The 25,628-nt window shown below is 43.3% G+C and overlaps 3 protein-coding genes across 3 annotated transcripts; all 3 read right to left on the bottom strand.

Moving 5' to 3' along the window:
• Positions 1 to 233: 233 nt before the first annotated feature.
• On the bottom strand, positions 234 to 6,912 carry Cst8 (cystatin 8). The gene is made up of 3 exons (XM_052726444.1): positions 6,600 to 6,912; positions 1,882 to 1,995; positions 234 to 584 (listed from the first exon to the last, which is right to left on the bottom strand). The coding sequence occupies exons 1-3, from the start codon at positions 6,828 to 6,830 to the stop codon at positions 501 to 503; spliced, it is 429 nt and encodes a 142-aa protein (XP_052582404.1). The 5' UTR covers positions 6,831 to 6,912; the 3' UTR covers positions 234 to 500.
• Positions 6,913 to 13,775: 6,863 nt separating this feature from the next.
• On the bottom strand, positions 13,776 to 16,967 carry LOC128100377 (cystatin-12-like). Its single transcript, XM_052722468.1, has 3 exons — positions 16,771 to 16,967; positions 14,644 to 14,757; positions 13,776 to 13,923 (listed from the first exon to the last, which is right to left on the bottom strand). The coding sequence occupies exons 1-3, from the start codon at positions 16,963 to 16,965 to the stop codon at positions 13,843 to 13,845; spliced, it is 390 nt and encodes a 129-aa protein (XP_052578428.1). The 5' UTR covers positions 16,966 to 16,967; the 3' UTR covers positions 13,776 to 13,842.
• Positions 16,968 to 21,073: 4,106 nt separating this feature from the next.
• LOC128100755 (cystatin-14) lies at positions 21,074 to 23,761 on the bottom strand. The gene is made up of 3 exons (XM_052723364.1): positions 23,561 to 23,761; positions 22,307 to 22,417; positions 21,074 to 21,154 (listed from the first exon to the last, which is right to left on the bottom strand). Exons 1-3 carry the CDS (start codon positions 23,759 to 23,761, stop codon positions 21,074 to 21,076), a joined length of 393 nt encoding a protein of 130 aa, XP_052579324.1.
• Between the last annotated feature and the right edge of the window lie 1,867 nt (positions 23,762 to 25,628).

The raw sequence follows: 25,628 nt of genomic DNA, 5'->3' as shown, positions 1-25,628 counted from the left end.
CTCTTGCTTTCTCTTTCTGACCATTTCTCAAATTGACAGAAGAAACAAATGTCCCCCAATTCACAAATCACCTCCCCCCCCCCCGGGGGGATAGGCTGCTCCTCCTGACATGGTGATGTCCCACCTGGAACTCTCAGACAAGTAGGAGCCTCAGGTCAACTGAGGCATCTAGAAGAAATCTTTTGAACAATACCCACCAGGTTCAGATCTCCTTAAGGGATTATTATGCATCAAAATACATTTCTCTTTCCATTGACCATGGGGAACAAAAGTAGTCCACACTCTGGTGGATCCTCAAGCTGGCTGCAGGTGAAGGTCCATCTTGGGTACCTGAGCAGAGCCCATATTTTACCCCTTTCCTATATTATGAAACTAATAAATAAAAAAGCAAGCAGGGAGGCACACATGAGGAGAGTGTTGGTGACAGCCTTGAACTGATGCTTCTCTTTTATCACAGAGAAAGGCAGACCCAGAAGTGGGAGGGATGCTTCAAGACACCCTTAGATATTTTTACATTCTTGGTTCAACAGGGTGAACTCGCCAATCCAGGGAAGAGCTGCTACCAAAAAGCTGCAGGTGACTCTCTGAAAAAGACAGCAACAATGAACATCAGTAGTATGTCAAAAGGAGAACTACCCTGTTGTTAGGCATCAGTCTAGGAATATGCTGGAATACAGGTCACCAACTGTCCTAAAACTCCAACAATCCCAGCAGAAAATATAAACGTAAAATCACAATCTTCCAAACAACAATAAATGACAAATCAGATACATGATATGACATTAGGACATGCTCAGGGTTGGCATGTTTGTCCTGGTGAACACCTACTATTTTCTGAACATGATAGCCCTTTTTAAAATTCACAATGCAGAGACAACCAGTCAAATACAATGGGACCCACTCTGTTCATTTTACTGGCATTTTTTTTTTTTGCTCAATATAATACAGCAGAGGCTTTCAAAATGTCCCCTGGGAACTTGCTCAGAATGAAAACCCTGCTGAATCAGAAACTACAAATGGGACCCAGCCATCTGCAGGTGGAGCCTCCGTGTGATGCTGGTATCTTCTCATGTTGGAGAACCATCCATGTAAAGAAAGGAAAGAAGACACCTCTAATGAACCAGGCCCTTCACCAACCTCAGCTCCACTGTGGAATGAATAGTCTAGGGCTCCCCACTAACTTGAAGTTCAGGAAGTGGAGGCTGTGTCTAAAAGCCTCATAACCAAGCCAATCATGGCATGGGCTACTCCCTACCCTTCGCAGAAGCCTGGGCTTGAGCCCAGCTCTTACCAACTGAAAGCCCAGGAAGCTATAAGCCAAGAGCTCTCTGAGAAGCTCTCAGCTGATGCACAAATGATAATGGTAAAATGAATACTGTAGCTTCCTCATCTACAAGGTAACCCAAGTCTGAGATGGGCTATGCTTAAAAGGTGAGATGTTGTCTGGTCTAGATATTGCCTAATCTCTAGCATCTGGAATAGGCCTGCTGCAGATGATAGTGCCTGTAATCTATAAGTTTAAATGAGTGCACCAACAGACTTCCTTTGTGCCTACACAGGCCTGAATGATTCACCTCACCAGCTGGCCAAGCTAGTCTCAGTCCAACAGGACAGACTTTCAGTGAACATATGTCAATAGTTTCTCCTGCATCAAAAGTCTGGAGTTGATGGAGCCTTGGAGTGGGAGTGGTCTTGATGGTATTCTGCATCTTCTACTCTGAGGGCAGCAAGGCAGACCATATGGGACTTCAAATGAGGAGCAATGCAGACCTCCTAGAGTGTGGGCACCCTAAGGTTTTCCAACTACCTGGAAACTTTCATAACCCTAGGTTGGACTTGAAGTCACTTGGGGCTTTCATAGATGCCTCATTCACCACTCACCTTTTCCAGTTTGGAGTTTTTTTGAGGGATGCAGTTTTCAGTATTGTTTAAAGGCTTTTTGCAATTGCTGCGGGAGATCTGAACGACAACGTGGTATTCCATTCGGTCTGTGATCTGTCAATGAACAATGGTGTAATTTTAATTTAAAATGTTTTGGTGTGATAGATATGGATCTATTTGCATTCTTCTACATGCCACAATCTAGTTATGCCAGTATCATCTGTTGAAGATGCTTTCTTTTTTCCATTGTATAGTTTTGGCTTCTTTGTCAAAAATCAGGTAATCATAGGCGTGCAGATTAATGTCAGGGTCTTCAGTTTGATTCCATTGATCCACCTGTCTGCTTTTATGCCAATACCAAGCTTTTTTTATTACTATAGTTCTATAGTATAGCTTGTCCCATGGGAGATCTTACCCTCTCTGAGGAGTGGATTGGGGTGGGGTGGGGACAAGGTGAGGGGTAAGGGAGAGGAGGGGAGGGAGGGGGAACTGTGGTTGGTATATAAAGTGAATAAAAACCTTTTAAATAAAAAAAAAATGTTTGGTGTAACTCCCAAATGCTTTGGTGAACACACAAATCCTTCTTCCTTTATCAGGTCTACAGACACCAATAAGGTTGAATTTGATTTTTGCTTCCTCTAAAGATTAGCAAAAGTGACTCTGGCCTGTGTTAGAGGGAAGAAGCTGGTCACAGGACATCATCACCAGCAGAGCTACACATTGGGTTTGGGAGTTAGTGAGAGAGAAAGCTGAGGATACTGTGGAACAGATCATCCTATTCATGCAATCCTCATCCAAAAATCTGAAATAAGAAATACTCTAAAATCTGAAACTTTTAGAGCATCAACATGATGCCGTAAGACAATCCTGCACCTGACCTTTGCCACAGGTTGCAGTCAAGACACAAACACACCCTCTAAATGTTTATTTTATGCCCATAGATTAGCATGGCTCACCACCTGGGTCAGAGATGCTTCTTTTTGCAGTGACTAAGAGTTAATACAGAAACCTATACTGGTCAAATGAATTTTCAGTGATCACCCCTAAACAGGACATCTACATCAGCGCTGCAAAAGCTTAGGGACCATTGTAGAAGAAAGCACAGGAAGAGTATAAACCAGAGGATAGGGAGGGATGCTGTGAGGCGTTGTCTTCTGGATGTGACACAGCCAGTATGCCCTTGAATTCACAGCAGTAGTAGCTATCCACACAAAACCAACCCAAGACTAAGCCCATCAATGTTCCACCGTGAAAAGGATGAGCTCAGGAGGCCCCACCCCTCCCTGGAGAGCTAGGAGCAGTTAATGGCTGCTGGAAGAGGGAGGTCATATTCCTCAGTGGTGTAGCCTCTGTTAAGTTGCCCTTGCTTCAGGAAATAACTCCACACTCATATTTGTGCAGTGGGACACAAAAACCAAAAAGAAGTGAAGATAAGAGGGGTATTGGGATGGAAGGGGCTAAAAATGATAATGGAGGGATATGATCAAAATCATATGAGGCTGTAAAACAGTAAACAAGTAATTACCTTCAGGCTATGTGCATAAGATGTACATGGAACATGAAGGAATTTTTTCTTTAGGTTTGGAACTTATCTCTAAGTTATCTCCTTATTGAATATTGAATATACATTCAAATATTACAGAATCCAAAATGACTTGAAATTCATCCTGTCTCCAACATTTTGGGTAGGAGCTTCTCAGCCTGTAATGGTTTTTGCAGACTTTCATCATGCTGGCTCTGCTAGGCTGTAATTTTAAAATCTCTACCGAGGAGGAGGGAGACCTCAGTGAATAATCAGTCCTCCAGAGTAAGGCTGTCACTCTCTTTTTGTTTTCAAGTACACAAAAGGCAGAGAAAGATTGAGTATGTATCTAGCAGTTGATCCAGGTTTCTAGTGGAAGACTCTCAGCACTAGGGCTCACATCACTTGCCATCTCTGCTAAGCCAGGAAAAGTGAGGCCTTTCTGCTTGTGGCTACAAAGAAATGAGAACATAAGCCAGGAGGCTAGACCCAGCTGTCATGTGGACATCCTGACTGCATCCCCACAACCTCTTTCTATAAATAAGTTGATCAGGATGCTATTTTTAAATTTCCAATTTGGGAGCTAGGGACATAGCACAATAATAACAAAAGGCATGGGTAGATCATCATGAAGATGCTTGGTTCAACCACAATAACAACAACAACAACAACAGGCAATAAAGAAAAAGACATCCTTGCAACTCAAATCTGATCACAGGAATCCTAAGTGCTTCCTAACCTAAATATTTGTGTAGTCCTACAACAAACTGAAAATCTTGGCCCTCCCTGAAGGCCAAACATGGCATGGTGCCATGTTGGGAGCCTTACAGAAAGAATCTAGGATGCCTGGCTGCACTTTCCCGCCCTCGCCTCCCTGGTCCTTCCGCCCGTCCTCTTGCGAAAGATGCTATCAGTATTGTTCCCAAACATAGTGCCAGCTCCTGTGATTCTTGCCTGAGACTTCCTGCTTCCAGCAGGAACCATGGGCAAAAGGGGACTGGTAAATAAATAGCCTAACCACCCACAGGGTGACCCAGCTTGAGTGCACTCTCTCTTCCCAAGGTCAGGAAGAACAACTCTATCAGTCTCATTAACTCATCCTTGGGTCAATCACCTTCCACTGTCATGTTTCCTTTCCCTTCTACCTTGCCAGTGCCTCTCAGGATGGCCTCAAAAATACACCACCTGCCCTTGAATCCTGTCATGATGCTCTGCTTCTAGGGAAACTCACCTCCCAACAGCCTCCCCCACACCATTAACTCCTGCTCTGACTTCAAGCCCTACCTTCAAGGTCACTCCCAAGACAGGGATAGTTCTTGATAACTTTATATATTGGCATCATCTGGAAGAGTTGGACACCTCCTGAGACCTGGACACCGCTTCAAGACTCATTTCATTAGTAGATGTTGTCTGTTTGGTAGGGCATTTACACACTCTACATGTAGAAAACATTGTCTAGTGGAAACTTCCCCTGACATTCTGCTCCCCAGTGCTGTGCCACAACAAAAATAGACAGAATTCTCATTCCTGGCTGAGGGTTTTTTTTTTTTAAGTTGGACTTCTGGCTCCCTATAGTCTGAAGAATGTTGTCCATCTCACCATCCCACCAATAGGAGCTAAGACAAAAAGATCTTATGAGAAATTTACTACTAATAACTGCATGTGCTACCTGAGCACCAAAGAAAGTGAAGGAGAGGCTGTAAAAGAGGGACTGTGGAGTATGAGCAATCAATAAAGGATGCTACAGCAGCATCATGTCCTAGAAACACAATGTTGAAAACATGTTATCCTGAGACTTGGGGAGCTGTTGAAAAATCACACCACCAACCAACTGAGGCTTCAATTTTCAATTCCTAAATTGCAACATTGGAGGGGTGAGGCTTACTATACTAAAGAGAGCAATAAGCATTGTGTTGCAAATTCCAGGAAGCACTGTGCCCATTGGATTTCATGTGAACAGTGTTTCTTAGAGCTGGGCAGTGCATGGCTCTGTGAAAAGGGACACACCTTTATGATAAAATCAAAATGTCTTCATTTCTACTAAGTGCACATTAGGTTAAAACATTAATGCACATAGCTTAGCAGCTCAAAACACATAGCACTCTTGTAGAGGACCTGATTTCAGCTCCCAGAACCCATATGAGTGGCTCATAACTGCCTTAACTCCAGATCCAAGGGGTCCAATGTCTTCTTCTGTCCACCATAGGCAATTGTACACTCCTGAAACATAGGCATGCTTACACATAATTAAAAATAAATTTAAAATTAAAATGAAATAAAATAGTACAGGACACTCCAGTAATTTATCCAATAGACAGTTACATGTCCCTCTATATAACCCATATTCTCTGTTTCATGGAGCACTTGTCTGTGGCAGCAGTATTGCAAAATATTCCTGGTGCTTCATTTTTCTCCTAATCTCAATAAGCACAAGAGCATTCGATTTTCAGTTAAGAGTTAATAAGTTAACATAAGTAGACTAGAACCTGAGTCCAGAACGTGTGGTGTGGTGATATTTTATTTGTGCTGAAATGTGGTGATATTTTATTTGTGCTTTAATAAATAAAGCTTGCCTGGAAAGCAGAGGAATGGTAACAGCCATTATAAGTAAACACAGAAGTCATACAACATTAGCACACACCTTTAATCCTATCACTTGGCAGGCAAGATTTCTGTGTGTTCAAGGCCACACTGGAAACAGAGCCAGGTGTGGTGGCACACACCTTAAATTCCAAAACTAATTAACCCTGAAGGTCTGGAGGTGTGTAAAGACAGACAGGAAGTGACAGGGCTGTGTAGGAAGAGGAAGTGACGTAGCTGAACAGAGAGAGCAAATCAGATGGCAGAACAGCAAGGCGTATAGGCATGGGTACTCAGGAAGTCGCAGCATTTTGGAAACTGCCGAGTTGGTGAGATAAGGTTGGCTGTAGCTTTCCCTATTTCCCTGATCTCTCCCAGGCTTTCACCCCTATATCTGGCTCCATGTTTTTTATTTAATAAGACCATTTTAAAAATTCATCTACAGTGTGGGAAATGCCATGTGAGTATATTGCTTTTGTCACTGTAAGTATGTGCATAACAAGTCACACATTTAGGATTGTGCTACCACCTTTTTTTCTCATTTGTCTACTCTCTCAACCTGGCCTCCACCTGTGCCACCATATGTTGATGTCCTACCTGATTAGAACTTTCTTACCTGAAGCTTGGCATGCAATATCTTGTCCACAAGGAAGACGTACTTGTCCCCACTTCCTTTGTTGTATTCTCTCATAGCAAACCATACACACTGCTTCACATTGGCATTCGAGGTACTGATGGATTCAAAGTACCTCAACGCCTTCACTTCATTCTTGGATTGATCCACACCAACTGCCAGAGCCACTGGAATGATGAGGATGAGCATGAAGAGCCACAAGTATTTTGTCATGGTCCCTCGGTGAAAAGGTACAGGAGGTGTATCCTCTTGGAGCTTGAGCTGCCCTGGAGCAGCCGCAGAAGCCGCTGTAGGTCTGTCAAACTAAGTAACACAGACAGAAATGCTCTCTGAAGATTGCTGATTGGTGGGGCCGTGAGGATTGCTCAGAGGGTTAAGGCACTTGCTGCTGAATCTGAAGACCTGAGTTCAATCCTGGGACCCACACAGTGGAAGAAAAGAAGCAACTCCTGAAAGTTTTCCTCTAACTTCCACATGCATGTTGTGGCATGTGTGATGCACACACTCACACATACACAATGAATGTTTTTTAAAATATTGATTATGGGTCTGGGGAGATGCCTCAGTGGGTGAAAGCACTTGTAGTGGAAGCTTGAGGATGGAGGTTCAGATCCCCAGTATTCACATAAATGCAGGGTGAGTGTCATGGCCTGTTTATGAGTCTGGCATACTGCAGACAGACAGAAAATCAAGATAGCTAGCTAAACTAGCCAAATTCTTGAGCTCTGATTTCAAGTGAGAAATCCTGCCTCAATATATAAGGTGGAGAGTCAATGAAAAAATATCTGATGTCAGCCTCTTACCTCCACACATATAAACACACAGGTGCACAAGTAACACACACACACACACACACACACACACACACACACACACATCATGAATATACACATGTGTGAACAGGACCCCTTATACACATGCAAAACATCTTCATTATATTTACTTGGGGGCAGCAGAGCCTTGCAATGGGAAGATGTGCTCCTTAAGAAACACTGAGCATATTCAAGGAGGCTGAAACAAAAAATGTTTAAAAGCAAAATGAGGAGGGTTAGATCAGACTTTGAAAATGAACTTGTAGTTGCAAGAATCAGTAATGAAGACGGCATCAGTCCAAGGTTAAATACACAACAGTGGGGAGCTGTCCTTCCACATGTATCTTCTGTGGAAGGCTGAAAGGCTTTTGTACAAGATTATGGTCCGGGCAGAATCTCTGAGAACTGTTTCTGTTATCAGCATACAGTACAAGGTCAGCCTCCCCGTCAGAGCCTCTAGCTTTATGTTTCATTTGTGGATCTACTTAAGGTTCAACAAAATGACTCCATTTTGCTTCTGATGTATTTTGCACTTTAAGGATGGTACAAGAACCCACCTTCTCAGTATCAGTATAGCTGGATTCAAGACATGGCTCTTTGGATACCCTTGAGAGCCACCTCTCTTTGTCTAAGAAAATCTACCAATAGCACCCCCAGTTAAAGGGGCTCTGCCACTGGCCTTTGCCTCCATCCTGGGTACAATCCATTCATCTAGAGAAACATCCCCTCCAGGGAGACCCTGACATGTTTTCACATGGCCCCATGCCTGCCACCACCTACTGTATCCTGTAAGCTAGAACTATGAAAGTTGGCATGCCCCAGTGTTCTCTGGCCCTACCCTTCTATGACTGTCCAACCTGCTTGTCCTGCTGGACTCCTTCTTTACTCTGGCCACTCCAGCTTGTGGTTCTTCTGGGTCTCTGGCACTCTCAGCTCACACTTATGTCCTGGCCAGGCAGCTCTGTAAGTCCTGACCCTGAGGCCCAGGCCCTACATGGAGGCCATGCTTTATGATGCAATATAACATCTGTGACTATGCCTCATAGCAGCACCCTTCGTCTGTTCAGCCTCTAGCCTTTGGCTCCAAAGCAACTCAGAGGGCTGGAGGAAGCAGGAAAGTATCTTCCACTTGGGGAACTCATGTGGCTACTTGTGCCTACCTCAGCCTATCGGATCCCTGGCCCCTCAGCTCCATTGTGCTTGGGCCAGCAGCTTCTCCCTCCACTGTTCTACCAAACCTGAGCCTGAGAGGGAGGAGGCAGGCTGCCCAGGTGTGATCTTACAGATTCTGCTTTTCTGTGAAGGTCTGAAATTCAAGTCTAGTTAATTCCTGGAGGGACAGCAAAGTGAATATGCACCCCAGGCTGCAAAGACTGAGAGTTTTTTGACCATGTAGTATAGGCAACTTGTAAAACACTGTTTTTAAACTCTCTTCCACTGGATTATTTGGAGGCTTCTCATTCTCTGCTGTGGCCAAGAGTAATGTGCTGAAGGCTTCTTAAGTGTCTTTGAAAAATCACGCAAAGAACTAGATGGGGATTGTTTACAAGAGCTGCACAGGAATACAAATTTACTATCCATCACCAAATCTCTACTCACTAAAAATGTGTTCATCGTTTTTAAATTTTACTCCATTGAAAAATCACATGTGAGGCTGGAGAGCTCTCAGCAGTTAAGATCACTTGTTCTTGAGGACTCAGGTTCACTTCCCAGCTCCCACATGGTGGTTCACAACTGTAACACAAATCCCAAGGGATCCGACACCCTCTTCTGACCTACTTAGACACCAGGCACACATGTGGTGCATCTATTCGGGGAAAACACTCAAACACATAAAATAGTAAGATTATTCTAAAAGAATTGAAGCATTTAGGGGAGTCTTGGTACTCCAGGCCACACTTTACCAATAAAATCAGAGGATCTGGTCCCACTGCAACAACAACAACAAAAAAAAATCAGAGGATCTGGAAGTAGAGTCAGAAAATTCATTTTTAAATTTCACCGGGAGGCCAGTGTGCTATCAACTTTGAAAACTGGTAGAGTGCACCTCATTTAGGGACTGTTAATGTGAACCCAAAGCCCTGCAGAGCCTGTTCAAATGTAAACACTAATTTGTAGCTCAGGAGTCAGGCCTGAGAGTCTGCATTTCAGATCACAATTTGAGTAGGGAGATACTGAGTTGTGACAATACTCAGCCTATTATCTTCAGCCTAATTATACTTTCTCAGTTGTCTAGAAGAACAATTATTTTTTTTTTTATAAATCTCAGTGTCATTTATTGAAACATGCACATTTTTCAATGTCATAGTAAAATAATAGTCCCCTTGGCTTGGGCAACCAAGTCACACTCGCGGTTGACAATGCATTTCCCAGTTCTTACAACAGGGTTCCTCTCTAATTCCTTGCCTGAGGTTCTGGCCACTTCTCCCTCATACAAAATTCTGTATCCCTGTATATTGTCTCACGACAGTATAAAATCCTCTTGCAGGTGCATATTGTCTTGGGAGGTGCTAGAATATAGAGAGAGTGGAAGTTAATTACACGAGGACTTCGCTATGCAGCTATTGGGAAATAATCATCAACAGTGCTATGATGAAATGTTTTGGTGATGTAAAAGTCTGTGATCCCCTATGCTGCCATAAGAAAGTTCTGTAAACTCAGAACTTTACCAAACAATATGGGCAGAACCATTAGTTTGGTCTGTTGTTGGTTTCCCATCTCAGGTGTATAAATATTTGATATCTCTCCAAGAATAGTTATGGAAACAGTCATTTCCTAATGTAATTAGTAATGTAGACAAATATAAGAGTAATATTTAAATACATCTACATGCACATCTTTCTACTGTTTGAGTTTTCCTGTTCTCAGATATGTTCTATTTTATTTTAGTTTTGATAAATGTAGAAGTTCTACATGCATACCTATTTAGAAACAACTAGTTTATTCTCATGAAAATAATAGTGGCCAGAGACAGAGACCTAGGTAGGGGAATGCTGTTTTGATTTCTTCTAAAAATTTGAAATTGTTAAGAATAATTATTTATGGCATAACTATGACCAGAAAGACATAATATGGAAATATTTTGGTTTTGGCTTGATGTTTTAAATTTTACTTTTATTATTTTAAAAATCATGAATATATATTTCTGCATAGGTATGCAAGGGGATAGCTTTTTTTGAAAATACTTCTTGGTTGTTTTTTTTTTGTTTTTTTTTTAATTTATTTTAATTTATTTTGCAACACAATTCAGTTCTACATATCAGTCACGGATTCCCTTGTTCTCCCCCCTCCCGTCCCCCTCACCATCCCCCCAACGCCCCCCCCCCATTCCCATCTCCTCCAGGGCAAAGCCTTCCCCACAGACTGAGGTCAACCTGGTAGACTCAGTCCAGGTAGGTCTAGTACCCTCCTCCCAGGCCAAGCCAAACAATCCTGCATAGGCCCCAGGTTTCAAACAGCCAACCATGGAACCTTCTCTAAAATTGACCACATACTTGGCCACCAGAAGAACAATTATTGACTTGATTTCTTCTGCACCATTTATATTATTCCCAAGGTTAGGCATGTTTCTCACAGAATGTCTTCTGCTGATAATGTCTCATTCATTTAAGCCATTTTCTATGTGCAGTCTTTGTCCTTTATAAATTAATATCAAGAACCATAAAGGATAATAGAACAATTAATGTTTGGTTTTTAAATACACAAAGTCTGCTGTCCAACGCACTTTCCATCTTGTGAATTTATTTGTATTTTATTTTTGTTATTTTTTTCATTATAACTTAAATTTTTTCAAAGTAATATTTAATTTAATTCATTTTTGAAAGATCTCATCATGCATAAAATGTATTTTGATCTTATCCACTTCCACTAAATCCTTCAAACTACCCTGGAACCCATCAATCTATCTCCTTCCCAACCTCATGCCATTTTATATCATTATTATCATCATTATTAATCCCCTGAGTCCATTTGGTACAGATCATATATTAATTGATGTGAGGCCATGCACTGGGACATAGGCAACCTGCCAATAGCCACCCCCAAAAATCAGGAACCTTCCTGAAGTGAAATGGGACCCAACATTCAAGTATATGAACCTATTGAAGCAGCCAATACCCCACAATGGGGTAACTGTCATCTCATTTTTATCTTTGTTTAGCATGGTGGTCCTTCAGTCTATCAATGTTGTGGCAAATGGTAGAATCTCTTTCTAAGGCTGAATAGTATTCCTTTGTGTACATGTACCACATTTTCTTGATCTCTTGACTCATTCAGGCATTTCAATCATTTCCAACTTAGCTATTATGAGTAATGCTTCAATGAGCAAGGCAATACAGAATCTTTAATAGTTATTTCATCTCCTTTGGGCACATACCCAGAGGAATGACTACAGTGGTAAATAGTTTCAAAGCACCTAATAAAATTTAAAACAAAGCTACCATTTAATTGAAGACAAGTGTGACAGATATAGCATGTACCAGCCCTAATAATGAGCTCCAAGCATGGACTCAGTGAAGTTGACAAGAGGATCTTGTTTTTCATACTGTGGGGGCTAGGATCAGTCAAATAGGGACCACAAGCAAACACCACTTGAAGTTACCATCGTTTGTAAGATACTGGGTTTCTTCAGAGAGCTGTCTTACAACTTTAGCCAATCAACTAATGTATTATGTACTCGGGACATTGGATCTCTAAATTTTTTACTGTAATAGAGACAGATGTCTGATCTAATCTCTCAAAGAAATGCAAAATGAACCAAGGAGGATTTTGTGTGTATCAAGGCAGAAAGCAGTTGGCATGTCATGAAAACTAAGCAGGTCAGGAACCTTTCTGAAGTGAAATAAGAGTTGCTAATGAAGGTGTTCCTTCCTAGGAGCAATGCTGATCAGAAAGGGCATTGGGTCCATGGACAAGAATGCCACTCTTTAAGTTTGAGAACTCTCATAATAAGAATCCAGCTGTGCTGACCACACAGCTGCAACATTGTAATACAAGCATGACAGATGTTGAGGTGTTACAAATCCTATACACATGTCAGAAGGCCAAAGCCAGCTGTTGTGTTGTGCAGAACTCCTTCTAAAACCCTTGTCCATGAGTACTATGACGAACTCACAGGAATAGGAAGACCAGGAAAGAATTGACTCTACCATAGATGGCTGATGTTGAAGTTTCCAGAGACCCAAAGTGTAGAGGAAAGATCATACAGACTTCCATTCTGAGTATTCCTCCAGACAGTACTGCCATGGCCTTCTCTACTCTGTATGTCCCACCCTCTCACTTGCCAATCTCATGTCCCTCCAAGGCCATTCCCAGAATCTGAAGAGGGAGACTTAGTGTTACTCAGCCTGGAGGCAGCACAGTGCCTCTCTTGAGACAGTCAATGGTGCTGAAAGTTATAGAAGCTGAAATGGGACCTGAGTGGGAACATGGGCTTCCAGAAGCAGGTGGTATTGGTGGAAGTATTAAGGCAACTTCACGTAGTTAAAAGGGAGGTTTGTTTGGGGGTTTTACTTACAACAAGTAAAAGGGTAGGTTAAAGGATCCAGGAGTGGTGAAGTGCAGTCCAGCTGTGTTCTCTGGAAAACTCTGCTCAGTCTACCATCCAACATCCAGGATTATCAGGAACAAGAGAGCTGGCACATCCAGATCTCGGCTCTTAAGGGCTCCTGTCTCGCCCCACCTCAGGAGCAGACCATGGGTAGGCGTGACAGTTACTGGAAGCCTCACTGGGGGTAGTACTTCCAGGTCAAAGCTGGAACATCTACCCACTACAAGGTGGGAACATTGAGACTAAGCTACTGTTTCTTAAACTGTCATGCCAACCATGAGAAAATATTCTTGTCAGTAGCTATCAATGTCCATAAGGGTAGAATCTCTGTCATTTTCAGTTTCCAATACACACACACACACACACACACACACACCCCATGGCCTATCTCCAATCCTCTGCAGAAGAGTCACCCACTGTGATCCAGGTCCCTGAGATTAAAATAGAGAGGAATGCAGGTGGCACTGCTTCCTAGAAGAATGTCTTCCTGCCTTCTGAGCACATGAATGAGGGACATGGAGAAATTGTAGAATGAATGAATGAACTACACACAAACATGAAATGATAGAAAAATTAATGAATGAAACATTGAAATAAAAAAATGAACCATTTCACCAAATCTATTCAACACTCTGCACCTGCAGTTATGGTGATAATAACGACAATAAAGTCGCCATTGCTTACCAATAACAATGGCATCCATGGCAAATAGACAATACAGAAAACCTTAAACACTGTTCAGAGATCCAGAATGTTCTGTGATAACTTTAATTGTGTTGGTTCTAAATAGACCTTAAACTACAGGCAGTCACCTTCAGAGGAAAGGGGACTTTGGCTGCAGGTACACAGAGACCTCTGCCCCCATTTAAGTCTGCACACAGGTACTGTTCAAGATGATGAACTGAGTCTTCCATGCTAGAGACTCCAAAATATAAGTGCAGCGTACCTGAAAAAAAGTTACAAAGCATAAATTAGAAAAATGCAATGCATTAAGGCTATCTAGATAGTAGGGGCTCAATTTGCTCAAAACTAAGTTTTAAAAAAGAAGAAAAGGAAACTAAAACACATTGACCTAGAGAAAGACTCATAAAGCTCAAAGCTCCACCATGAGAAATGACATAAGTTACAAAAATCTCCCCAACCTGAGCCTTCGATCTCCTGAAAAAGCACCTAGCCAGGACCATCACCCATCTTAAGGCATTCTAGCCTCACAACTTCCTTAACACATACGGTGGTAGACGAATTTATATGTCTTCCCAAGGGCCCTGGAAATTAGGCTAAACAAAGGCTGTTAGTTGAAAGGTGAGATGACCCCCTCATAGAATCCCCCTGATGGGTAACTATTCACAAGGTCCAAGATCCCATGGATCACATGTCAGCTATAGGACAGAATTCTTGTCACCAAGAATCACCCTTAAGACCCTAAAAGGAAAGTCTGAGTGAGCAGACAAACTAAACAATTCTCATCCCTCTGCCCTGCACCAAAAAATGAACAGTTGAAGACTGATGACCAAAGGGAAATCATGATCTTCCTGGACCTTCAAAGGTCTCTGAAGGCATAGGGCTGCCCCAGCACTGGGAGATAGGCTCTGCCTGCTTAAGATGGTCCCCTTCTGCACTCTTTCCCAAAAGATTGCTGATAGAAGGGGTTAATTTAATCTCAAACCTTTTTCTCTCCTTGGCCTTCCTGTAATGGGCAATTGTCAATGTCTTCATCATATTTCCCACAAATTGTACGGCCCATCTCCAGGTCTATTAAATATACAAATGTATCACTGCTCTGTCAAGAAGAAAGTGTAAAACGGTTAGAAAACATTTCGTTAGGATAAGTGAAAGAGAACTCAATATAAAAGCAAGCAGAAAATGTGAGAGTTCAACAAACAGCAAAAAATAGCACATAGCACACACAATCTCGTTTCTCTGTTGTTTTGTGGAGACGGAGTTGTTTGTTGTAAGTTTTTCTTTCTTTGATAGTGTCATTTGGCTCTTTTAGACAAGGTCGGTATAGCCCAAGATGATATCCAACTTTCAATTTTAATGCCCCTCAGCTTCACAAGTGCTAGGGTTGCAGGCATGCTCTTCCACAGCCTGCCTCTTTTTAACCTTTTTTTTTTTTTTCAAAATTTTCCTTTAATTCTACACAAGAGATATGTCCATTTACCTAAGGATATAGCTCAGTGGGAAAGTGTGTGCTGAGCATGTTCAAAGAAGAAAGTTGGTCCCCAGAGCTGCCAAATATCTAAGAAGTACAACTAGGGCTAGCACTGAGTCTCCCCTCGGTCTTTTTCTACTGGTAAATACCTAAAAGTCCTACTGACAGGATGGGAGTATCCAGCATGCCACATAGCCACATACTCAAGCTCACAGCAAAGACCCTGTACATGGTACAGCCACACACATGACACTATGACAATTAAGTTCACCTAAGCAGCATCAGAGGTACCTGCTGAGTGAATGATTCTTTGACCTAGAATAGAACCCTGGTGAGACAGCCTGCCATGAGCAGGGAGAGCAGAGAACACATCAGCCCCTTTAAGTTTTATCTTCCATGTAGGTGCTGACTATACAGAGAACTCATCTTGCAAGTACTTAAATGAAGTGGTTATCAAGTATCCCAATAGCATTCTCAGTAACTTATCAAACCCCTATCCAGGGTATTTCCTTAAACAGAGGTGGCTACTCAGATTGCTTCGTTCCTTCCACAGATCCTCTTGTTCTGTTTTTGCTGTTGTTTGATTGTTTATTTGATAGTGTTCCTGCCCATTTATATCAGAAAAAGAAAAAACAAACCTTCTAGGGTCCCTCCTTGGCACCACTCACTTTTCAGCCAGGTCAGCACACACCACATCTGCTCCAACACTCACTCCGTGTGGATCAAGGCACCATTCTTTCTAACATGGTCTGAAGCTTCTTGTCCAGTGGCAGTGTGGGCCACTACACTCAGTAATCCTTCAAAGCTTGGTGGTCCACAGGAGGAGCACCGCTCAGGGGATTCCTAGTGCTCCCAGCTTGGCATCCTTACTGCTATACCCGCTTCTGCACACCTGCATCTCAGTATTTCCTTCCCCAAGACACAAGTCATAGAGCGCAGTACATCCTTCCAGGAGACTCGGGTCTCCTGAGTACACTTGGTTCATCCTCCTTCAAAGGTCTGTCTGTGACAACCTACACTTCCCACCCGCCCGAAGAGCCGTCATCACCTTCTTTCCTTCTTCAGCACCCAGGACTCCTGTGTCACTGGACTCACCCCACCTGGACTACTATTTTACTCACGGATTTGCGGTCAGCTTACCTATGTTTTCACTCAGCATAGCAGTCTGCCTACCTGAGCATCCTCTCAGCCGTGATGTCGATGTTACCAGGTACCCAACATACATCCCCACCTTGCTGAGCAATGCCCAGCTCGTCCAGCTTCCCAAGGGTACCGGTCACCCTGCCACACTTGCTGCCAACTGTCTACTGTGTGGGGATTTGTTGCTTCTCATTTCTGTGCCTGTGACTCTCATCACCTGTCTCTCTGCTGTCCCGGCTTCCCTCAGTCCTGATTCGATTCCCCTCATCCTGAACTCAGATTGGGACATTGATGCCTCCCTTCTACCTTGCTTTCCAGAGGCTGCACTCACTTTAAAATAAGCCCCAAATGATGAGTTTTTCTAGTACTATTTGTTATTTCTTTTTTTTAACATTTACCAAATGAAAGCCTTGGTTTCAACTTACTGCAAACCCAGAAGTCCCCCAGCCCTGCCAGGTACTGGAATGAATGCAGGCACCACACAGGAAGCAGGTTACTCACATGACACTGACTTCTCCGGACTCTCAGGAACTTGTAGGCAAAATCATCATCCTGGTTTTCATTGAAGTGGAACACGACATGCTCCACAGAAATGGCAAAATATGCCTCATTCTTGTCGATGTCTACAAATTTGAAGCTGCAATAATGAATCCCCAGCACAACAAGCCCCACAAGCAGAAACACCTTCCACAACATGGCTGTCTTCCGTGTCAGCACTGGGAGCTGAGGATGCATGGGTGGAGAGGTGGCGCAGCTGCAGATGGTGATGCCATCCCACATGGCCCTGCCCACCAGAGGGCCTGTGGTGTTCAAATCCTAATTTTGACTAGAGCATCTAGCCAGTGTTATCTCTACTCCTCCACCTTGTCCCTCCCTTCATCTGAGAGCAGAAGGCAGAAGAGGAGGTTACATTTTCTATACCTTGGTGACATAAGCCATAGGCTCATGGGCATTCATGCAACATACCCTTTGCCTGCGCATTTCCAAGCCTGCCTCCCCCAGCCCCAGCATGCTCTGATAAGAACTAATGGGAAGTTTGTGATTATAAGTCCAACTGGCTTACCCTTACTGCTCTGAATTCCAGAACTGGCAGAGTCACAGAAACTCCCATGAGGTAAAACAGGTCTTAAATATTTGGAGTTAAGAATCAAGTGCCCATGATTTTGTAGCCCAGTGGGTGGGGTCACAGTCAGGACTGGGAAATCATCTTCTCTACCATCTCTGCAGTATAGAGGCCAGCTCATCACCTCTGCCTCCTTCCCTGAGATCTGCCCTGTCTGCACTTTGCAACCAGTACCAGGGAGAATCAGAATGGGAGGCAGTGGGTCTGTACAGATGGGCACAAATGGCAGCCATGGGCCTAAAAGCTGGCTGAACTCAGAAAGAGGTACCTACTAATATATCCACATGCAGCTCTACCACTTGGCCCTGTGCCAGACTTCTCAGGAAATACTCTGCCTCACTTATGGAGAAACTGATGAGAGGTGAATAAGGCAATGGGATGAGTAGGCTGGAAAGATATGAAGGTGGCCATCATGGGAAAGGACTTATGCTCAAATGGTCCTCCCTGCCATGGGAGACCAGGATACTTGAACTTCGATGATTCCAAAAAATGACCCAGAGCTGGCCGGTGGTGGTGTATGCCTTTAATCCAAGCACTTGGGAGGCAGAGGCAGGCAGATCTCTTTGAGTTTGAGGCCAGCCTGGGCTACAGAGTAAGTTCCAGGACAGGCTCCAAAACTACACCGAGAAAACCCTGTCTCAAAAAACCAAAAAAGAAAAAAAAAAAAAAGACCCAGAACTTAACCATTGCCTGGGGGCAGAGTAGGAGCAGAACTACAGAAAGGGACAGGAAGGGCTGTGGACATAATTGCAAATGCTTTCCTGCAGCTTCCAAGTGGGAAAAAATGATCTCACAAGATGGCCTGATGATGGATGCTGTCCTAGCTAGGTTTCTACTGCTGTGATAAAGCAACATGATAAAAATGGATTTGAGGAGGAAAGGGTTTATTTCATCTTACAGCTTGTAATCCATCATCTAGAGAAGTCAGGGCAGGAACTCAGAGCAGGAAGCTGGAGAAAGGGACTGACACAGAGGCCATGGGTGAATGCTGCATACTGGCTTGCTCAGCCTTCTTACACAACTCAGGACTGCCTCACGGGGATGGCACCACCCACGGTGGGCTGGGCCCTCCCACATCAATCATTAATCAAGAAACTGTCCTACAGACTTGCCTACAGGCCATCTAATGGAAACATTTTCTCAGCTGAATTTCCTCTTTCCAGATAACTCCAGCTTGTGTCAAATTCACAAAAAAAAAAAAAAAACACAACCAAGACTGATGATGATGGTAAGGGGGTCTAAAAATGCAGACATCCTTCCCCCCAGTAGCACTTCAAAGCATTCCTGAACCCCTTGGCTTCCCCACCACAGTAGATGCAAGCTCCTATATCTTATTAAATCCCCCTTCCTAGTAGCAATCTGATCATAACTTACTGTCCTCTCTCTAATGTCTCCAGATCTGCACAGAAGCCCCTTATCATTGCAGCTGGTGATTTGACTGTTTTCTCCAAATCTGGATTTAGCTTGCCAAAGGTTAGCAACTGTGTTATCCCTCCTGAAGGACTGGCCCCTGGATTTCTTAACCATTTCTATCCACCTTTGTTTTCTGTTTTTCTTTTAGGTATTTTTGTCATAATCCGCTACCCCTACCCTGTAGTTTTTCCAGATTCAAACAAGAATTAGAGAGGGAGCCATCTTGAGATAGAATCCAATGCAATCATCTGCTGTCTTGTCTGCTCTCTGGCTTGTACACTCCCACATGTATAATATGTCTCTTGAAGTTCTGTAGCAGCAGGATCCACTCATTTGTTACTTAAGAACTTATTGGGGGGCTTGGGAGATGGCTACAGCACTTGCCACGCCAACATAAGAATCTGAATTCAAATCCTCAGAGGCCACGTGAATCCAGTTATGGTCATTTATATCAGCAGTCCCCGTGTTCCTACTGCAAGATGGGAAGAAGAGAAAGGACAGTCCCCTGCAGCTCATCAGCCGCTTAACCTGGCACACTCACCAGTGGACAACAGAAGATTGCCCATTTCAAAAAAGATTCTAAGTGAGAACCAACACCCAAGGTTGCCCTTGGACCCATACACATGAGCCATGGAACCCACACACCAGCACTTCACACACACACACACACACACACACACACACACACACACACACACACATCATACATGCAAAGTTTGGGTGTTTTTTTTTTCATAAAGAAATACGAATGAGGAATGGAGAGATGACTCAGTGATTGGGAGTATTTACTGCTCTTCCAAAAGACTGGAGTTTGGTTCCCAGCACCTATGTCAGGAAGCTCTGCAGGCACTTGTACTCATATGTATATACCCACATACAGACACACACATGGACATACACATATAGACACACATATACATGATTAAAATAATAAAAAACATAATCTTTTTTAAAGTAAGAATGTTTCAATTATGTATTTTTAAAAATATCCTGTCCTACTTGGGTTCACTCTACTATCCTGTGTATCACTTGAGATATACAGCTAAATTTTCAAGTATTTCCCTTCTTAGTTTCTAGATAAATTTCACTGCCATCAGAGAACACAATCTAGGTGACATCCATTCTCTGAAATTCATGAAGATGTAAATTATGGGCCAGAACATGCTAAGTTTTGATAAATTATCCACAGGTTCAAAGGTCAGAGTGCATGTTCTGAACTTAGATGATGCTCTGTGTAACACAAATTTGTTTAATAAATTCTCACATTTTGTATATCCTTCGTGATTTTTACTCTGTGGATCTGTCAGTTACTGAGGAAAGCACCTGAAACTCTCGCATTAGAATCACGTGTTTATTTCTAGCCCTATCAGACAGCCCGTGGTATTCAGGAGGGCAAGACCTCCTATCCTGTCATTTACTCCTTCCCACCACCCCTGAGCCCGGGACAGGTCCCACTGCAGAGTGGACACCACTGTGAGCCTGATTCCTGACACAGAAGGAGTGGGGAGACAGATGACTGCTCCCTGGAAGAGTGGTTTGTATTCCTTCTTTTTCTTTTCCTTCGTCGATTGTAACATCACTGTAGTGCCTAAGCTGGTCTCCAGCTTGTGGGTTTCCAAGAGCCTCCCCTTCCCTTCCTGTATAGTGCTGGACTAGAGGTGGGCATCACTAAGCCTGGCTTCTGCATTCCTTATGAATGCATAGGTAAGAGGCACAGAGAAATGAATGAGTGAATGAATGAATGAATGAATGAATGAATGAATGAATGAGTGAGTGAATGAGAACACAAATCAATCAGTAGGGTCCATATGTGAGCTGTTTCACATAAACTGAGGAGTCTGATTTACGAAGACATTCATACCTGAGGCAAGGCGATAAAAAAAAAGACAACTGCAGCCAGGTGGTGGTGGCACATGCTTTTAATCCCAGCACTCGGGAGGCAGAGGCAGGTGAATCTCTATGAGTTCCAGTCCAGCTTGGTCTACAGAGCTAGTTCCGAGACAGCCAGGGCTACACCCACATACACTCATACATACACACACACACACACACACACACACACACACACACACACACACACACATGACAATTGCTTATCACTAAAGATGTTATCCATGGAAAGTAGACAATACAGAAGACCCTAAGCATTGCTCAGGGGTTCAGAAGATGCTGTGAGATTGCTTCTAATTGCATTGTAGACCTTGGACTACAGATAGTCACACTCTCATGAAGGGATACAACTGTATGTAGCCAGAGCCCCTCTCCTACTTATGTTGGCACACAGGTGCTATTCAGGATGGAGAATCGAGAAAACCAAGGTCGGGCATCCACTTGGAAAACACAGTGCACCTGAAAAAATAATCACAATAAGTAAGTTAGAACATTATAATGCATTGAGATAATACAGCATGCCATAGGATCTCAAGATGCAATTAAATTTTTTTTTTCAAAAGTAAAGCTGAAACAGCCATTTTACAGGAGTGGGAACCATAAAGCTCAAATCTCCACTAGTACAATGGCCACAAGTCACAAACTCCTTCTACCTAAGACAAAGGGGTCTTAAAAAAGCACCTGCCTGGGGGCTTCACCCTGAGGCATCCTGTCCTCACAGCTCACCACTCTCATTCCACCCTACAACATATGACGATGGATGAGCTTCTCTATCCCAAGGATCCTGAAAGAACCAAGGGACTACTTGAAAGAAGATCCCATCAGGCACTTCCCAGCTGAACAGCAGCACAAACCACTCAAAATGCATCTGCTGCAAGGCCATTAGTTGGAAGGTGAAACCAAACACTAACATAGTCCCCCAAATGGAAAGCTACCCTCAAGGTCCCAGATCCCATGGATTACGGGCCATGCAGAACAATGATGTCACTCAGAATCACCCAGACTCTATCAGAAAGTCAGAGTATGCAGATAAATTAAATAGCTCCTAACTCCAAGACATGAGCAAAGGAAGGCTGATGACCACAGGAGGAATTTTGTCTCCTCAAATCCTGATGGCTTCTAAAGGCACAAGTCCCAGACCACGAGGATAGCTCTGTCACAGATGGAAGCCGTGTGGGCATCTGCAGCAGAGGGATGCCACAGGCATGGGAGCCAGGCTCTGTCTGCTCAAGATGAGCCCTTCTGTGTGGCTTCTGGTAGGTCAACCACACTCCAGTGCATGACCCCACACTCAAAAATAGATGGATAGCACAAGCTGGAATTGAGTGAGTTAATAAAAATAGGACATAAAGTTGGGAACTAAAGGTGGATCTGAGCAAGTTAGGGGAGAACTGAGGAGAGAATATGATCCAAATGCATTGTACAAAATTCTCAAAGAATTAACACGGGGAGAAGATCACCCCTTGTGCTTCCAGTGAGGGAGCCCTGAGATGTGCACTCATTCTGCCTGGATTGCCCCACGCCTTCCCTAAACCTGTCTCGGGCTTTGCTTCATTATCTTTTCATTTCCAAAAGAGCAGTTGTAAATTGGGGATGGCTTTATTATCTAACCTTTTTCTCTCCTGAGCCATGTAGCAATGGGCAATTATGGATGTTTTCATCATGTTTCTTACAAATTGTGCGGCCCATCTCCAAATCCATTAAAAATATCATTGTCCATGTCTGTAGAAAAGAAATTATGCAAATAGATCTTATTTTTCATAACATAAATACAAAAACAAGAAGAAAATCAAGTAAACAATGGCCCAATGCCTAGAACATGCATGTGCTTATAAACAGGCATCTTTATGGCACATCCTGTCATTGTATGTCAATACAAATGTGTCTATGAGAGCCACAAAACATATACCAGTCTTCTTCCAGTATTTCCTGCTGAACTCTGGCACTCTACAGGGGCATAGACGTGTAGGGTATGGTACATTTAGAGGATGACAATCAAATCCTACAGAACAGGCAACCTGCACAGGCTGCAGCCATCCATGGCGATGTGACATATCCCAAACATTTACTTGAGCAGCATGGGCCAGATGAAGAAATCAGATTAAGAAATGGGCTGGATTAAATTGCTAAGCAACTCCTTTAACTAGAACAGAAAGCAGACACAATTCCACCTTTGCGGGAGTATGAGGAGCTTGGGGGTTGTATTGCCTTTCACATGAGTGCTGGCAGCACACAAGTGCTCCTTTTAGAGACACAGACTGAAGTGAATGCACAGACACTACCCAGTTTTGAAATTCTCTCAAGATGCTGTGGGAAGTTATTGAGAATGACTGTCACACCCTTAAATAGAGATACATGGAAACTCAGAGAGCACCCAACAGGAACTAACATGGAAATTGCCCAAAAAGCTGACTAAACTAGGCACTTAGGAATCTGTGCAGGTAAAGGTAATATCCATGCTTGCCCAGCACACACCAAATACACAACACACTTCAGCAAAACATACTATCAGTGTTTACCTACATCTATGCTTGACACATACTAAGAACATATTTGCTCCATCACATCACACCACCATGTTCAGTCTCATATGATGAGCTAAGCCTGCATCTCTAGGGCTGTGCAGCAGCTAGAGGAGGTAGAATATTTGATACCAAGGGCCCCCGGGGCACAGTGCCCAGGGCTAACAACAGCCCAAGACAGAGTCATTTAGGGAATACGAAAAGCTGTCCTTGGTAAGGGAGGGTCTCCAGACCCATGGCTGTAGAGTATGCTGCAGACCCAGTACTCTCTCATCAGTCCCTGCCAATGCTCCCCCACCCCAGGTCTGTTCATGAAGGCATAATGCTCTGCACATGGACTCACCTTTTTCTGGGCTCTCCCAACTTCCAGCAACCTGTATATGTTCTCTTCTGGGTTATTGTCATTGAACTGAGCCACAGCAAACTCCACTGATGCCACAAAATAATCTAGATCCTTAGTAACGTCTACAAATTCTTTGTCAGTGGTCCACATATGAGTGCCTAGCACAATCAGTCCTACAAGCAGGGACAGCTTCCACAACATGGCTGCCCTTTGTCCTTTACACAAGGGGAAAGGGATGGAACAGCCACAGTTGGTAACGCCCTTCTCAGCTCAGGATCCCACATAGCCCTGCCCATCAGAGGCCTGTGCTCCCGAATGCCTCCTTTTGTGCTTCTGTCTAAGCCCTTATCTCCACTCCTCTGCCTTGTTCCCTTCTCACTACCCCAAGCAGAAGGCAGAGCCGAAGGACACATTCCAAACCCTGTGGTGACACAAACCCTGAAGTGAGAAGCATCCACAGACATATCCTCTGTATGCACATCTCTGGGCTGTCCCTGCACTTTGCCAGGGCAGGTCCCACTTGTACCGCAGTCTAGCGGCACTGTATCAGCCCTGTTTGTGCTTAAACAATGCTAGAAAGGATTCCCATGGTTGGAGGAACTCCTGAGAAGTCTGGTGAACTCACTCCTGGGAAATGCCTACAACACACACTTGCTACCTACCAAGCTCAAGGCCAATAGTTTGGGGATGTCCATGAGATGCCACCTTCCTGAGTGCCCTGATCCTCTTTGGCTAGCAGCTACATCTGGCTACATTCTCCTGGTGTTCTGTGCTCATTATCAGTTCCCCTGGCTTCTAACCTGCTCTCATATTCTCTGATATCTTTGCTGACCTTTGGGCTGTAATTACTGAACTGCTTAATTCTAATCACAGCTGATTTCAAATCACCTTTTACTTACCAACTTCTAACTCAAGTCAACCATAGTCAGAGAACATCTATTCTATCTTACCTTTCTTTGAAACATATTGAGATTTATTTTTGTTTTTATTGTTGACAATACAACCAATATTTCCTGTGCTTTAGGAGAGCACATTTTGTAAACATAGTGTTAAATTTGTACATAGTAAGTCTCTGCTCACTGGACTATGCAACAACCTTAGTTTCAGAGAATCTCTGACCTGTGCCACATTTGAGATCAGTCACTCCTGAATTCACTAAGACACAGCAGAACACAGTAGAGTTATCACCTGCTGCTAGACTATTTCATGCCTTTTTTAATAATCTGAATACCATGGTATACACAGAAAAGGAAAATGCCTCCCTGCAACCCAGTCATCCAACCATAAGTAGTTAGTGTATCCTCAGACTCAGGATCAAGGCCCCCAGTCATCCATCCATAAGTAGTTAGTTTATCCTCATCAGATTCAGATTCAAGCCCCGCCCCCCAGTCATTCATCCTTGAGTGGATGAATGATCCACTTACGTCCAAGTGGATCAAAGACTTCAACAAAAATCCAGTTACACTGAACCTGATAAAAGAGAAAGTGGGGAATAGTCTTGAATGCATTGGCACAGGAGACAACTTCTTGAATTTCCTCAGACTCAGAATCAAGACCCCCACAGGCATTTATCTATAAGTGATTAGTATATCCTCATCAAACTCAGGATCAAGATTCAGTACAGTCATTCATCACTGGAAGAGAGCAAGGATTTTCTTCATGGTATTTGGCAAATACCTTTGTGTGTCATGAGGAACTTTGCTAAAAGGGCAAGTGGCTGTTAAAAAAACTTAAGTACCAGGTGAGGCTGCTCTTGAGTTCGATTGACTGAAGGATGAATTCTGAGGCTGAAGAGGCTCTCCTTTCCTTAACTGCCCATCTGTCACCTTTGACATGGCTAATGGCTAATAAACTTTTCAATGGACATGTTTTATTCAGGGAGTCTCAAAGTGTCTGAGTGTTTCTATTTAAGAATTCTAGAAGGACTAAGATAGCACCATGTTGAGAAAGAAATCAGGGAAACAGCACCATTCACAATAGCCACAAACAATATAAAATATCTTGAGTATCTCTAATTAAGCAAGCGAAAGACCTGTAGGAGAAGAACTTCAAGTCTTTGAAGAAAGAA

The sequence above is a fragment of the Peromyscus californicus genome, unplaced genomic scaffold, assembly GCF_007827085.1.
Source record: "Peromyscus californicus insignis strain IS unplaced genomic scaffold, ASM782708v3 Scaffold_7__1_contigs__length_154581171, whole genome shotgun sequence".
Classification (NCBI taxonomy): domain Eukaryota; kingdom Metazoa; phylum Chordata; class Mammalia; order Rodentia; family Cricetidae; genus Peromyscus; species Peromyscus californicus.
Note: the sequence above shows the minus strand (reverse complement) of the source record. Positions and strands in the feature narration are given on the sequence as shown.